Source organism: Lodderomyces elongisporus, chromosome 2 (assembly GCF_030384665.1).
Source record: "Lodderomyces elongisporus chromosome 2, complete sequence".
Lineage (NCBI taxonomy): Eukaryota > Fungi > Ascomycota > Pichiomycetes > Serinales > Debaryomycetaceae > Lodderomyces > Lodderomyces elongisporus.
The window spans coordinates 347,804-363,580 of NC_083674.1; the positions used below are offsets into that span (position 1 = coordinate 347,804).

General features: G+C 37.1%; 5 protein-coding genes across 5 annotated transcripts; 2 read left to right on the top strand and 3 right to left on the bottom strand. All coding sequences in view use genetic code 12, as the record gives it.

Annotated features, from left to right (window-relative positions):
- Window positions 1–349: 349 nt before the first annotated feature.
- On the bottom strand, window positions 350–3,271 carry RIM8 (ph-response sensor protein; the record flags this gene model as incomplete). The annotated part of the gene is made up of 1 exon (XM_001526578.2): window positions 350–3,271. The coding sequence occupies one exon, from the start codon at window positions 3,269–3,271 to the stop codon at window positions 350–352; it is 2,922 nt and encodes a 973-aa protein (XP_001526628.2).
- Window positions 3,272–7,064: 3,793 nt separating this feature from the next.
- NSR1 (nuclear localization sequence binding protein) lies at window positions 7,065–8,600 on the bottom strand (the record flags this gene model as incomplete). The annotated part of the gene is made up of 1 exon (XM_001526579.2): window positions 7,065–8,600. The coding sequence occupies one exon, from the start codon at window positions 8,598–8,600 to the stop codon at window positions 7,065–7,067; it is 1,536 nt and encodes a 511-aa protein (XP_001526629.2).
- An 828-nt stretch (window positions 8,601–9,428) lies between these two features.
- Window positions 9,429–11,210, top strand: LEU4_1 (2-isopropylmalate synthase (Alpha-isopropylmalate synthase) (Alpha-IPM synthetase); the record flags this gene model as incomplete). Its single annotated transcript, XM_001526580.2, has 1 exon — window positions 9,429–11,210. One exon carries the CDS (start codon window positions 9,429–9,431, stop codon window positions 11,208–11,210), a length of 1,782 nt encoding a protein of 593 aa, XP_001526630.2.
- An 855-nt stretch (window positions 11,211–12,065) lies between these two features.
- Window positions 12,066–12,668, top strand: RPL16A (60S ribosomal protein L16A; the record flags this gene model as incomplete). The annotated part of the gene is made up of 1 exon (XM_001526581.2): window positions 12,066–12,668. The coding sequence occupies one exon, from the start codon at window positions 12,066–12,068 to the stop codon at window positions 12,666–12,668; it is 603 nt and encodes a 200-aa protein (XP_001526631.1).
- An 815-nt stretch (window positions 12,669–13,483) lies between these two features.
- On the bottom strand, window positions 13,484–14,656 carry PVL30_001427 (uncharacterized protein; the record flags this gene model as incomplete). Its single annotated transcript, XM_061119229.1, has 1 exon — window positions 13,484–14,656. One exon carries the CDS (start codon window positions 14,654–14,656, stop codon window positions 13,484–13,486), a length of 1,173 nt encoding a protein of 390 aa, XP_060975212.1.
- Between the last annotated feature and the right edge of the window lie 1,121 nt (window positions 14,657–15,777).

Here is a 15,777-nt window from a genome sequence, read left to right on the forward strand (position 1 = left end):
CTAGTGCCGATCAAGCTTTATATAAATTTTGATCAAAAAGAATAAATAGTGACAATAGTAATTTTGAGAGCGAGAAAAATGAACGGACTGAAAAGCAACTAGTCGTAGAGGTACCCTTAAAAACATATTTGGTGGTCTATATCAAATTTTGAAGGTTTAGTAGAGTGCATAATTATTCAACAGTACTCTATCAATTTTATGTATTTTATTAAACTTTATGTAATCGTATCTAGGTTTTAAGGATTTAAGTGGTCTACAATGTGAGTTAATTTAATAAGCATAGAAAGTACCAAAAAAATCGCGCTATTTGTCATTATAATGTCTTTTCGATAATTCCTTGTGCTAGTGACTATTGATGCGAATAACTTTGATCGTTGTTGTGGTTATTATGAGATGAAAGAGAATTTTGAAAATGCGAGGATACTAATTCATCGTGTTGAGCATTTGAGTAATTAGGTACATGATCAATCACATCATCGTTGAACAAGACTTGTTGCAATTGACTCGAGGACGGTGCATGTGCTACATGCAGTTGAGTCTCATTCTGATTTTTAGGTTGCGGGTACTCAAGCTGTTGCCTATCATTAGGATGGGATAATGAGGGTGAACTAGTACTTATTTGCCCAGTCTGATTTCGTTGTTCTAATGTAGGTGGGTCTATTGAACTATTCCTATAAGAAAAAAAGTTGAACTGGTGACTTGTGGGTACTTGAGTATTACTACTTTCATTGAAAATTTGCAGCAGCAGCAGCAGTTGTTGTTGTTCTTGTCGTTGTCGTTGTTCGTGCATATCTCTTTGATGTCGAATTTGTTCTTGATTTTGGTTTCTACTCTCGTAAGCGTCAAGTTCTTCGTCCAAGTCCGGTGGAGCCGACGGTAATAGACTTTCTTCGTGTTGTTGCATCCGCTCTTTTTCCGTCAAATTCGATGTAACATTAGCATTCTCTGTAAATTCATGCGAGATATTAGTAGCCGATGCAGCAATAATAGCGCTCGAATAATTTTGATCAATTGCATGGGCACTGCTATCGGTGACACCAATTGGTGTACCTTGAGTATGTATTGAATTATAACCAGGTACCGGATATTGTGGCGTTTCTTCCTCAGTAGGGTGTGAATATGGTGGAGTATCAAAGTTATGCAACTCATGACTTTCAGGAATTGCATTGAATGCAAATCTGTGAGACGATGAATCGGATAAAGGTAATGACTGATTAGACGATGGATGTTGTGAGTGTTGTAAGTGATGAAGGGATTGAGGTGGAAACGATGGCTGGCCCATATTCGAGGGTGCAACAGGACTTGGTGCTGAAGCCGAGATAGGCGTCGTCGTGGCCAACGGGGACGAAGTGCTCGATGATGTCTGAAGAAAAGTTCCATTAGAAATATGGTGTGGAGATGGCCTATTTTGAGGAGAATTTGAATAACTAGTCGGCGACAAACGCAGGTTGGAATTTGAATGCAGCAAAGACGACCTTCTCGACAGAGTTCCAGGTGCAGCACCAATTCCAAGTGCATTGTGAACACTACTATCCAGTGAGTGAGTTGCGCTTGTGTTATCAATATCATAATTAGTTGCTCTCAGTCTATGCGTGCCAATACACACCTCCGTGGTAATTTGCAAAAACTTCTTCGATCGTTTAAACCTATCTGTATTGATAAAAGTAGACCGTTCTTTTTGGCTCTGAATTGAAGAGCCAAAATTAAATTGAAACTGATCAATCGATGTGGGAGCTTGGTTCTGTAGTTTGCTGCTATTACCACTTTCTGGCAGGGGCCGTTCTGCCAAAAGTTCAGGATCAACTACCACAGATTTTCCGGAAAGATTGATCAATACCTCAATAAAATATTGGAAAGAAACTAGTGGACAACCAGTGATAGTGGGGAATGCATCGGCGGGGACCCTTAATGATGACTGAATTTCTGATTTGAATGTTTGGGGATCTACGTATAATGGAAGAACTAGTTGCTGTAAATCTTTTCTGAAACTCTCAACGACTCCATCGGGTCCATTATCTAATCGACATACACGGACAAATGTGACTATGATTCCATTGAGGTCCTGTATTTTCTTTAAATGGTTTATCGAGATCTTCAAGGGTATTGACTCCCCTCTTAAGTATCCTCGTTGTGGGACATCCAAAATGACTTTGATGGTAGGTGACAAGCTATTGATTGATGCGGGAGCTTTATCTGAGATGGAAGATGTTGGCCCAACATTGGAAACTGCAGTGTGTTCTGCTTCAGATAATCGGTCATCGACAGAGCTTTGGTCGGAGTTGTTTGACGAGAAAGTGGCAAATGTGTTGATGGTATTTATAGTGGATGTAGACGACTGAGTCCTTATTAGCTTTTTATCTCGACCAGCTGTACTTCGCGGGTCTCGTAATATGAGTCTTTTTGGTTTTGGTCGTGGAAATTCGGAAACATCAACTGGGTTAACTAAATTGATTAGTTTTTCTGAGGTATGTGAAGGGTTGTGAATAAATTTACCTCGGCTACTGCCACTGTTGCTACTATTGTTGTTGGTGCTAATATTTGTAGTGTTTAGTGACGAGTCCATGGGTGGTGTTGGTATTGCTGATTGAGCAGTAGTGTATGAGGATGAGTTGCCAATTGAGGCTAGCAAAGTATAGTTTATCGAGCCTTTGCCAAAGTCAATCGAGGTAAATATTCTCTTGTTCGGTAGTTTTACAATAAAGGGAAAAACGTGCTCTCCTTTGAACAACCCATTGGAGAACTCATGTGGGTTACTGTTTCTGTTATTGCTATTGCTATTGCTATTGCTATTGTTATTGCCATTTCCACTGCCATTAGTGTTGGAATTTGATCTTGTTTCACCACCGTATATTCGGATTGTATGGTCGAATAAAGTGTGTTTCAACGGCCTTAATTTTGAATGCGACGATGCATTTATTTTGACAAAGCCTGCCAACAGTAGTGTAATAACGATGTTGGCCAAGTTCCTTTTCGATATCAAGACTATTTGACCTGATACTTCATCACCTGGAAGCCATACTTTGTGAGGGTTATCCAATTGAATATAGAATTCATCTATGGCATGAAAGTCCAATTTGAAAGTTGAGACAAACCCCAGCGAGCTTAGTCTCAGTGACGAAGTGCTTGTGGGCTGTGTGGTTGGTCCTTTGACGTTTGAGTTTGAGCTTGAGTTTGAGTTTGAGTTTGAGTTTGCGTTTGCGTTTGAGTATAAGTTTGAGTTTGCATTCGAGTTTGAGGATGAAGGTAGGATTTTAGAAACCGCCCTTCTCATTATTTTATCGTATGTAGTGTTATAATATAGTACAGGGTTGAAATAAGTGTTTAAGTAGTGCTTCTGTAATGTTTCTGTAGTTTTGGTTTAACTTCTTAGTGTTGTGTCTTGCATGTAAATCAATGGATAAATTAAAACGCTAAAATTTAGGAATAATAAAAATAAAACGGAAAGGAAATGGTTAAGGTAAAGGGAAAGGTAAAGGAATAGGCTGTTGGAACAGTTGCAAGGACGATATCGAGCTATGTAATGGTATCACTGTAATATAGTCAGATGTTCTGATTTAAGGTAAGTCAGTTGTTTTACTAGTGGTGGTGGTAATGGTGTTTGTGTTTGTGTTGGTGGTGTTGCTGGTTTATTAAGCGGTAGTGGTGCTGTAGTTGTTGTTGTAGTAGTAGTAGTAGTAATGAAAAAAGAAAATGGCGCAGTAGCGGCGTTTGCAAACAATCGGTTCGTAAGTGATTATTGTTGGACAAAAAAAAATAGCCTATAGTTCTAGGAGGTATGGGTAGAAGGAGGAAGAAAGTGTTTGCCTGTTGATATGTTAAGGAGTCGCTATAGTTGCTCAGGTTCTTCCCGTCCAAGTTGGCTATGAGCAGGTGTTTTCTTATCGATTGTTGGGCAATGTGGGATAATGGACAAGTGGATGTAGGTTGTAAAATCAAGTGATAAGGAAAGAAGGAGAATAATGTGGAGGAGGAGGAGGAGTAGTAGTAGTAATAGTAATAGTATATATTGTATACCTCTTGTATGTCTCTCTCTGTTGCTATATAGGAGTTCTGCAATATATTTCATTCTCAAAGCACCCAAAAAGTATTAATTCCCTCTCTCTCTCTCTCTCTCTCTCTCTCTCTCGCGTGCGCGCGCGCAAAGTATTCCTGTATTCTGTACTCTTGAAAATAATAAACATAACAACAACAACAATAATAATAACAAACATAACAATAGTATTAATGGTGATATACTAGCACAGAAGTTTACTAGAACAATAAATAATAATAATAATAATCATACTACAGATATAGAAGTATGGCCCTTGAAATAAAATAGCATTAGAACATTGTATCCTTCATGGTGGAGAACCACATGATAACTACTCCATACGACCTACACATTCATATCCATGTACAAGAACAACTCACGTGCTAACACTCTGTACCCCCTACTAGTCAATAACTCCAATAACACAGCCCTTGAGTAATACATTTTTAATGACCCAAAGCACCATCTATTCACTTTATTCTCCATTCTCTTCTTGTTTTTCTTTTCTATTTTTTTTACTTTTTCCTTTTCTTACAAACACCCACTTGTTTCTCTACTTTGAATAAAACAACCAATCAATTCTAAGGGATATTGCTTCTTGTGTATGGCAATTTTTTTTTTAAAGAAAGAAAAAATTTTTTGGCTTTAAATTTAAGAGGCTTAAAAATGAAGGAGCAAAATGGTTTATATACACAGAAAGACTACAACTAAATCCGCTCAGCTCATAGCAGAAAAACATCCAACCCTAGTTTACACCCCCCTCTTCCCATTACAATACTTGGCCTTACTTTCTTATTTTCTATCTTTCTTCTTCTCTTTTGGTACATATCATATCAAGCGCTGGGAGTTTGTTTGAGCAACGCAATAATGAAGTCTCATCTCTTTCCATCTGTGGAAAATGGCATTTATTTACTGATGGGAAGCTCATGAGTGTTTTGTATTGTAAGGCGATTTAAGGTGCGCGCTCAAAACCATAAATTTGTTTTGCTCCGAATTCAAATGCACTCATACATAATTACCCTTTCTTTACTCATGTCTTTCTCCCCCTTCCTTTTAGCTCTTCCACTCTTTGTTCTTTCTTAGTCGGTGGTAAGCATAGCCCAAATTCTTTTCAACGAGCTGTGTCACTGAAGCTTTTTTATTTGTTCTTTTTTATTTATTCTTTGTTCTTTTCTATTCTTTTCTTATTACCAATACCTTGTACCAAAAAACAAAATAGGATTCACCAAACAAACTTACGAAGAAGTTTTTTTTTCTGTTTTTTAGCTGATTTTAACATTGCCTAACACAATGTTTAGTATGCCAGTCACTATAGACACACATATATACAGCTCTTCGTTCTTTTTTTGTTTTGTTCTTTGTTTCGGTGCTTTTCTTGCCTTTCGATTGCAAACAGTTACAATTACTCCTTTAGGAAAACACACGCAAAGAAGGAAGAAAGAAGAAAGAAAACGAAAACGAAAACCAGATTTTCAATATCCGCATCTTATAAATAGGCACTACCAACTCGCATGATACTTTGCACCGTTTCAATCTACCCATAATTGGGATGTTATTCTTTGACCTAGACATCTATTTCGGTGGACTTTTTTGTAAGACTTGCAACAATTTTGACAAATATTGACGAACACCATCATAAAGAGGAAATGTAGCCAAATGTAGCCAAATGGGGTAAGTGAAGTAGATGAAATAGATGAAATAAACTAAAATTGGAGGCTCAAAACATAAATCGACTCCCAACTTTTAAATGGCTACTTGAACTGAGATTCAGACTAAGCATATACCAAGACATTCACTTCACTTAACCCTCATTTTACTTTACTTTAATTTACTTTACTTTACTTTACTTCTGGAATTCGACCCACAAACATCCCCAATCACTCTTTTTTTATGTTATGCCATCACAGGAACGAATGATACAAATGTATATACAAATGTATATACAAATATATTCATTTAAATAAGCAACGCAAGTTTTTGAATGCTTCACGTAGAAAACACTTTCCAAAATATTGAGCTTCTAGTGGCATTTTGAACTGTACTTTCTAGTCTATTCTTTATTTTACGAGCCTTAAAACTAGTTTCCTTTTTCTGAGAAAAAACAGTCGCTTATTTTTTGTCTTATTCTTCCTATCGTTTCTTGTTCTTCCAAAATTTTTTTAAACCTCTTGAAAATTGTAAAAAAAAAATTCACTATCTTACACAAAAACCATATCCGGGGTATGCAATCTAATGAGAAACGAATAGATAGACAGCGATACAAAGAGATCAACAGTATCAATCAACAAATAGAGACTACAAAGGATAATGAGCATTTTCTTTCTGACCATCAGAAGACTAAGCTAACAACACTACACCTACGAAAATAGAAAAAAAAAAGTGCATGCTCTTGCAGTACGATAGCACACGAGGAATTGGAGATGACGTCATGCAAAGTTGGAAGAATAAAGATTAAACAATATGAGTGTGAGTATGAGTAATCAACAAAGAAGCAAAGAATACCCAATGCTTTAACCATTACATTAGAAAGACTTGACTTTTTCTTTTAGTTCCAACATTTGAAGCTATTGCAAATGATTTAAAAGATGAAAAAAAGAAAAATTGACTAAGATCAAGAAAAGAAAAAGAGAGTTTTACCATACAAGTATTTAAATTAAGCCTATACTGCAACTGCAATTACAATTACACCCTCCAAACTCCAGAACCAAAATCTATTTTCAAAGTGCTTGATTTCTTCTTTCTTTACTTTTTTTCTTTATTTATTAATTGTTTAACTAATTAATTAATTAATTGCTAAATTGATTTATTATAATGTACAATATGCTTTAACCCATTGGATCTTTTCATTTGATCTTTTCAAATTATTTTCCCCACTCTTCCAGTTTTCGAACAACCATCTCATTCTGTGATTACCCCCCCCCCCCCCAAATTTAGATCAGCAAAAAAACTCGAGATGGGGAGAGAGAATGAAAAAAAAGAATGCAGAAGAAGTAGGGAAAGGCATTGAGAAAATGTGTTTAAAACCAAAGATTTAATCAAAAGTCTTTTTGGTTCCTTTAAACTCAGTCGATGCTCTTTGTGGGGTGCCGGTAGGAGTAGCGGATCTTTCTCTGCCACCGAATCCACCTCTTCCGCCAAAACTGCCACCACGTCCACCGCGGTTTCCGCCAAAATCTCCTCTACCACCACGGTTGCCTCCGAAACCTCCTCTACCACCACCGTTATTGTTGTTGTTGTCCCTTGGTGTGGAAAAGTCCAATCTACATGGTCTGTTCTCAATGTATTCACCATTCAATGCCTCCAATGCAGCCTTGGCTTCGTCAACAGATGAAAATTGAACGTAACCAAAACCTTTTGGTTGTTGAGTATCTGGGTGTGTAGGCACTCTACATGAAATCACAGTACCATATTCACCAAAGATTTCAAACAAACTGTCTCTGTTGGCATTGAATGACAAGTTACCAATAAACAAGGTATCACTTGGTGGGGATTGAGAATCGCCAAATTGTCTAGCTCTGTCGCCTGCATTGGCCTTCGAAGCATGTGGCTTACCTGTAGACATATCCAAATTGATTGGTCTACCATCAATCTCTTTACCTTGCATTTCGGCAAGAGCCTTTTCAGCAGCTGCCTTGGTCTTGAAATCGACGTATCCGTAACCTCTTGACTTTCCAGTAGCTCTTTCCATAATAACACGTGCACCAATGACATCTCCCAAATGTTCAAACTCCTTCTTTAACCAATCATCGTCAATGTTCCATGACAATCTACCAACGAATAAAGTAGCACCTTCTTCTTCTGCTACTGCTGGTGATGTTGGTGCAGCGGTTTCCTCAGCTTCAGTCTTTGACTTTTTAAATGTTTCATCAGCAACAACTTCTTCGTTCTTACGTTTCTTTGGGTTCTCGACCTCGGAGTCTTTTTCCTCTTCATCTGAAGATGAGCTGTCGGAGTCTGAGTCTGAGTCTGAAGAGGAGGAGGATGATGAAGATGAAGATGAGCTATCAGAGTCTGAATCGGATTCAGAACTTGATGAGCTTGATGAGCTTGATTTCTTACTTGTTTTTTTCACTTCTTCCTTTGTTTCCTCCTCTTCATCAGATGATGAGCTAGAACTTGAGCTTGAGCTTGAGCTTGAAGTAGAATCTCTTCTTGATTTCTTTATTTCCATAACTGTTTTCTTCTCAACTTCTTCCTCTTCATCATCGGATGATTCTGAGCTGGAGCTAGATGATGATGATGATGATGATGATGACGAGCTGCTTGAACTAGAACTTCTCTTCTTCTTTTTAACCTTTTCGACTTCCTTCACTTCAACCTCCTCTTCCTCTTCGGATGATGAGGATGATTCGCTAGATGAGCTAGATGAGCTAGATGATGAAGATGAAGATTCTGATTCTGACTCAGATGAAGAAGAAGAAGAAGATGATGATGATGATGATGAAGATGATGACTCTGATTCAGATGACGATGAGGATGATGATTCTTCTTTTTCAACCTTTTTAACAGGTTTCACATCCTTTGATTTGGACAGTTTCTTGTCAACTTTGCTTGATGATTTAGCCATTGTTTCTGTTCCTTATAAATTTAGATACTTATATAAACTTGTACTAAAAAAACAACACGTTCTTGATGAAAGAAAAAGTCAAAATTATCGCAAGTGATGAGATGGAAATTATACGCAAGTAAAGTTGAAAAAAAAAAAAAAAAAAAAAAAAACACACGAGAGTCTTCTCCAGATGTTACGAGAGATGAGCAGCAAAAAAATAAATTTAAATTAAAAAAAATAAAAAAATAAAAGAAAAAAAAAAGAAAAAAAAAGGAAAGAATCCCTCACTTTACAAAACAAGACTGTTGTTCAATAACTTGTATAATAATGTCAAGTCGCGCCATATACTCAGAAGTAAAAAGACTACATGCCATTTTAGGAAGTCTACAAATTTTTCCTCTTGGTCTTTTCTTTTTTTCTGTTTTTCTTTTTTTCTGTTCTTCTGTTCTTCTGTTCTTCTGTTTTTCTGTTCTTCTCTTTCTCCGAACAGGGGAGGGGGAGGTAAGAGATAGCAATATCTTTCTCGACAGCGGGCCTGAACCGCTACTTACACAAACATAATAGAATCAAATAATTTTTCACTTGTAGACAAAGGGGCGGGGAACACAACCTATAAAGAAGTTCATATTACCCATCAAAATCAAAAGTAAATAAATATTTGTATATGCTCGTCTAATTCTATTATTTGCTTGCCTCCTTTTTCTAATAAAATTTTATCTCCTAAAGTTGGAAATTTTGTATTCATCACATACCACCACAACATCAAACAATACATTTATTTCAACCTTTATTTCTACACTTGGATATACACACACACGCACACAAGTGGTAAGAATCATTAAATCGATGAGTGTATCTAGTCAGTTTAAGCTCTTTACAAGAGCGGTATCGAGGATACCTCCAGTTAAACTCTCTTACAAAAACATGTTGAGAGATCCATCCAAAAAATACCCACCACCTAAACAGATTAAACTTGCCAACCGTGAGTGGCCAAACAAAGTCATCACACAAGCACCGCGTTGGCTCTCAACGGATTTAAGAGATGGTAACCAATCACTACCTGATCCAATGTCTATTTCTGAAAAAAAGGAGTATTTTCACAAACTAGTCGATTTGGGATTTAAGGAAATTGAAGTGAGTTTCCCGCTGGCCTCGCAAACGGATTTCGATTTCACGAGATATGCAGTTGAAAATGCACCAGAAGATGTTGCCATTCAAGTGCTTACCCAATCTCGAGAACCTTTGGTAAGAAGAACCGTTGAATCTGTTAAAGGTGCCAAAAAGGCAATTATCCATATCTACTTGGCTACCTCCGATGTCTTCCGTGAAGTTGTTTTTGGTATGTCCAAAGAAGATGCAATCGCCAAAGCTGTAGAGACTACTAAGCTTGTGCGTAGTCTTACAAAAGATGATCCTTCAATGCAAGAAACTGAATGGAATTTAGAATTTTCACCAGAATGTTTTTCAGATACCCCTGTTGAGTTTGCTGTTGAGATTTGCGAAGCTGTTAAACAGGCTTGGGAACCAACAGCTGAACATCCAATGATTTTCAATTTGCCTGCTACAGTCGAAGTTGCTGGCCCCAATGTCTATGCCGATCAAATTGAGTATTTTTGCAAAAATATCTCAGAGCGTGAAAAAATAATCGTTTCAGTGCATTGCCATAATGACCGTGGATGTGGTGTTGCTGCTACGGAATTGGGATTGCTTGCAGGAGCAGACCGTGTTGAAGGATGTATATTTGGTAATGGTGAGCGTACAGGAAACGTTGACCTTGTGACTGTGGCATTGAATTTGTACACGCAAGGTATTGCACCAAACTTGGACTTTTCCGATATGGAAAGCATCATTGATATTAGTGAGCGTTGTAACAAGATTCAGATTCACCCAAGAGCACCATATGGTGGTTCCCTTGTTGTTTGTGCATTTAGTGGATCTCATCAAGATGCAATCAAAAAGGGGTTCTCTTTTGAGCGTGACGATGAGAGATGGGCTATACCATACTTGCCATTGGATCCAAAAGATATTGGAAGAACTTATGAGGCTGTTATTAGAGTCAATTCCCAGTCAGGTAAAGGTGGCTCTGCGTGGGTTATCTTGAGAACATTGGGTCTTGATTTGCCTAGACATTTACAAGTTGCATTTTCATCATTGGTACAAGAGAAAGCTGACAAATTGGGTCGTGAATTACAAACTCAGGAGATTGTTGATGTATTCAAGAGCAACTACTTGGTTGAATCACCATTAATAATCAATGATTTTGAGATTACTAAAGGTAAAAAGACGGACAGTAGAGAAATTTACGCACAATTGAAATCTGAGGCCAACACCTCGGCTACTGAATACAAGCTTCATGGTGAAGGTAATGGTCCAATCTCAGCATTTGTTGACTCTATACAAAAATCGTTTGGTATTTTGTTCGAGGTTGTCAATTACACAGAACATTCGCTTGGTAGTGGCTCAAGCACAAAAGCAGCTACATATATACAATTGAGTTATGTTGATGATGCTGGTGAGAAAGTAACCAAATGGGGATGTGGAATCAGTCATGATGTGAGTGAAGCCTCAATCCAAGCCATCTTGAGTGTCGTCAACTCTTTGGTCAAGGAAGGTAAAATCACTGTTTAGAGTTAGTACGTAGGTATTATAAAGACAAATTTATTAATATTAAATCCATAGGTTGATGATTTTTGTATCATTTCAAAACGCATCTTTATTCCTCAAATTAACATCACGTTTATATGTTTGAAAGAAGAAAGGCAAGGAAAGAAAATTGAAAAAGAATAAGAAAAATAAAAAGACCATACTACTAGAATTGAAAAAGTACTATCCAATTCCTACAAATCATTTCTTGCTTATAGATTGAATGTAGATACAACTTTCCATCCTTTGGTTATAACAAATATTATTACATATTCGTTCGCATTTTGCAGCCACTGCCACTTTCGTAGCATATAGGGCTATAGCCATCAGCAGAACTCATATCACGTGTATTGTATTTATTATTTTGGTTTTGTGTTAATTTTAACAAACATGGTTTTTTTCACACTTTGTTTTCCGTAATTTGCGCACACTCTAACAATTAGATATTTAGCTGTTTATTATTCTGTTCTTCGAGCGAGAACAGTTCGACCAAATGCTGTAAGCTCTCGACCGAGATATTGCACAATTTGTCTCCTCACTTCGACTTAATTTTAGTCTCTGGCTCTGACTGTAAAAATAAGTCGAAGTGAGGAGACAAATATTCACTTAAAATTCTTTTTTTTTTCCACTAATATTTTTATTTTCTTTTTTATTTTTTTTTTTTTCTATTCGCACTTCTTTTTGCTTCTCTCACAAACCTACTCTCGCCTTCGCTTCATACCCAGACACTAACCTATTTTTCATCTTTGAAAGAAAGGAGGGAAGAAAAAAAATAGAAGAAAAAAAAAAAGAGATTCTCATAGTTTTACCAGTCCATATCAACTCAACAAAAACCACACCATGTCCACCTTCGAACCAGTTGTTGTCATTGATGGTAAAGGCCACTTATTGGGTCGTTTAGCCTCGATCATCTCCAAGCAAATCCTCAACGGTCAAAAGATTGTTGTTGTTAGATGTGAGGAATTGAACATCTCGGGAGAGTTTTTCAGAAACAAATTGAAGTACCACGACTACTTGAGAAAGTCTACCAGATACAACAAGACCAAGGGTCCATTCCACTTCAGAGCCCCATCAAGAATATTGTACAAGGCCATCAGAGGTATGATCCCACACAAGACTGCCAGAGGTAAGGCAGCTTTGGAAAGATTGAAGGTTTTCGAAGGTATCCCACCTCCATACGACAAGAGAAAGAGAGTCGTTGTGCCACAAGCTTTGAGAGTGTTGAGATTGAAACCAGGTAGAAAATACACTACTGTTGGTAAATTGTCTACCTCAGTTGGTTGGAAGTACGAGGCAGTTGTTGACAAGTTGGAAGAGAAGAGAAAATTACAATCTGCCGAATACTATGCCAAGAAGAAAGCTTTGAACAAGAAGTTGAACGCTGCTAAGGCTTCAACTGCTGAATCTGAAGTTGCTCAAAAATTGGCCACTTTCGGTTACTAAGTTTGTTTGTTCAGATGTTTTCTTTTTTTTTGTTTATTTTCTTTCTGCACTGGAGTGGAGATGGGAAATAATAGATATTTCTTTCCTTCTATGCATGAAATGAGTATTATAATGCCGAAACCGTTTTGTTGGGTCATGAGTATAGGCTCTTTTTGAAATGGGTTTTTTCGTGTATTTCTTACTACTACAAAAAAAAACACTAGAACATATAAATACACTTGAGAGTAGAGATGTATTCATTGTTTTGTGGGTATACTCTATGATCAAAAAAACTATTCTTTTTTTATTCCTTGTCATTATTTATATATAGGAGTAACTCAAATACAAAGTTTGATAATAGTAAATGATGTATATATAATTTGTAGGAGTTGGAAAAAACACTGGTGGTTTCATTTAATACCTGTAGTACTACGAGTCTATGATGTTCAACACTTAAAATGAAATTAATGGCAGATAGATGAAAATAGTAAAACTGAAGTGAGATTATAGTCTGTCGCACAAGTTTCGTGAAAACCAAAGAAAATAAAAAGAAATAAAAAATCCTGTGACCTTAACTAGAGTTCTATACGCCTATTTATATATATATATATATGTATGTGTGTGTGTGTGTGTGTGTGTGTGTGTGTATGTTTATATAAACATGTGTGTGTGGGTATACTCGATGGACCTTGTTGGTGTTATTTTAACCATTGCGTAATTACAAACTTTTCAAAATGACTGGTTCCAAACATCAAGAATTGGACAAATCGTTAAAGGGAAAATAAATCAGTCAGAAATCACCACACCACTTACTATAAGGGTGCTTTTTATGTATTTCAATGAAAGACAACTACAAATACTTTACTAGCTACTTTGAAAACGGCATCTTTAATTTTTTGCCTTTTTCTAAATCTTTTTATTTGATCGAGGTTTCTGACATTGCCGCCACCACAAGTGACTGTGCTTGCTGAACGGTGTCGTTGAATCGTAGCTGGCTCATCATCTATGTTTGCACCCTCGTCTTCACTTGCTATTTGACCTTGTTCTGCTTCTTGTTCTGCTTCTTGTTCTGCTTCTTCTTGTGTATCGTTCTTAGTGCCACGTATTGTTTTGGTTGTATCTGTACTATGTTTTCTCTTTAGTTTATTTCTCAAGTACTCGACATATGTCAATGATCCTGTACTTTTGTCTTCAAATTCCTCTGATCGTTTGAGGAAAGTTGCAATATCAAAATAATCAGTATAGTGCAAAATGGGTCTTCTTTTCGAAAACGAAAATGAAGTTGTAGAGCGAGTAGTAGGGTGTGTAATATAGTTCAGTGTTGTTCGTGGTGATGATAAGGTTTGTTGACTATCTCCAGTGATATTGAGTAAGAATTTTGGAAACTCCTCAATTTTGAAATCTAAAAGTAAGCTTTTCCTTGTTGGGGTGTTTTTGATTGGAAAAGTGTCGTATACAAATTTGTATGGTTTCCCGAGGTGTATTAGGTTAAATTGTCTAATCTTTAGTGGGGTTTCGTCTATTTCAAAGAGTACAAATTGGTGATAGTACAAATATATGAAGAGGTGGTTGATTGTGATTTGGCTAGGTTGTAAAGGGTTGGTCAAGTAACTATTAATGAGACTAATGATGGATGATAACTTGATGTTGATGTCATGGTGATTGTATATTATGGTGATTTCCGTCTTGATTATTGAGTTTGATGCTTTGGGAGTGATTGAAGTACTCCTGTTGCTTTGAATAGAGGCAGCTCTGGGTTTGTTAATTGCTCTGGCATTGTCATTGAGGTCCTCTAAACTGTTGCTGATTTCTTCTGCTAGTCTAGTTTGCAAATAGTTGTTGAAATATTGCGGATTATACAGTTGTTGCTGTTGTTGCTGTAGAAGTGGTGGCAAGTTTGTAGGGTTTAGTGTGATACAAGATTCACAAGGCGATAGTGTTCTGGATGCCGCTGTGGAAACTTCAGCAGCATTAGCAGCATTAGCAGCAGTAGTAGTAGTAGTTGCCATTGCTCTATTGGTTGCTCTTTGTCTGTGAATGTATGTATGGTGATGTACTGTATGACAAAGTTTGAAGGAAGGACGAGTTGGGTACTGGGGGGGTTTTTGCAACCAGATTGGTGGGAAACCTGGTGATAGTGTGTGGTATATAAATAAATGGTATGCACTATAGCAAATACCGTGATCGACAGTCTCGAAAGTTTAGCGTGTGTATATGTGTATATGTGTATCTACCTTTTACTTTTAACCTCTCTTTCTCTCTCCTCAGGTCCCCCACCTTGCTCTTTACCCTCGCATCACTAACCAATTTTCTTTCATACATTGACCCCATATGTACAATATGTACAATGCAGTAAGAGGAGCGGCGAGGGAGGAGGGGGGAAATGAGAATGTATGGTAAACTTTAATAGAAAAGAAAATGTGTATGAACTATAAAAGACAGTGGTAGTGCAATTGGTAACAAAACCAAACAAGCAAAGGAAAAGGCAACAAGAAATACATAGAAAGTACTGTATATAACCTATATGTACGTAGTGTAAACAGATGTGGAGTGACATGGGAAGAAGGTGGGGAAGTAAGTAAATGCTATTGTGTGCTTTTGAGTGCTTTTGTGTGCTTTTACAATGTTTTGCCGTATATTGAACAATCAATATTTCAAAACCAAAAAAAAAATTATAAATAAAAAAAGAGAGAGAGACAAAAGAGACAAGAGAGAACACCAATAGGTTTAAATAGGATCCTGAAATGTACGAGACATCGGAAGTATAAACAATAAGAGATTGAAGACCAATAACAGTTAATGAGTGTAGCTAATAATCCGGAGAGAAAGCCACTCACTAAAGCCATTCTTTTCTAAGCCGTTTGAACTCTGAAGAACCATTGCAAAATGAATACTCGCAAAAGATTGCCTAAACTTGGAAATGAATATTCAAAAAACACCATTTATCCACCAATCATTTTTTGTTTCTTACTCTCTCACTTTCTTTCTCCAAAACAACCCTACTTCCCCCCCCCCCCCCCCCCCCACCCCACCACCAACCTCCGATGCGAACAAACTGCATCTTAGCCATGTCTCGACTATTAATTAGTGGATTAAAGGTCAACGTAGACTTTTGATCAGAGTTTGCAGT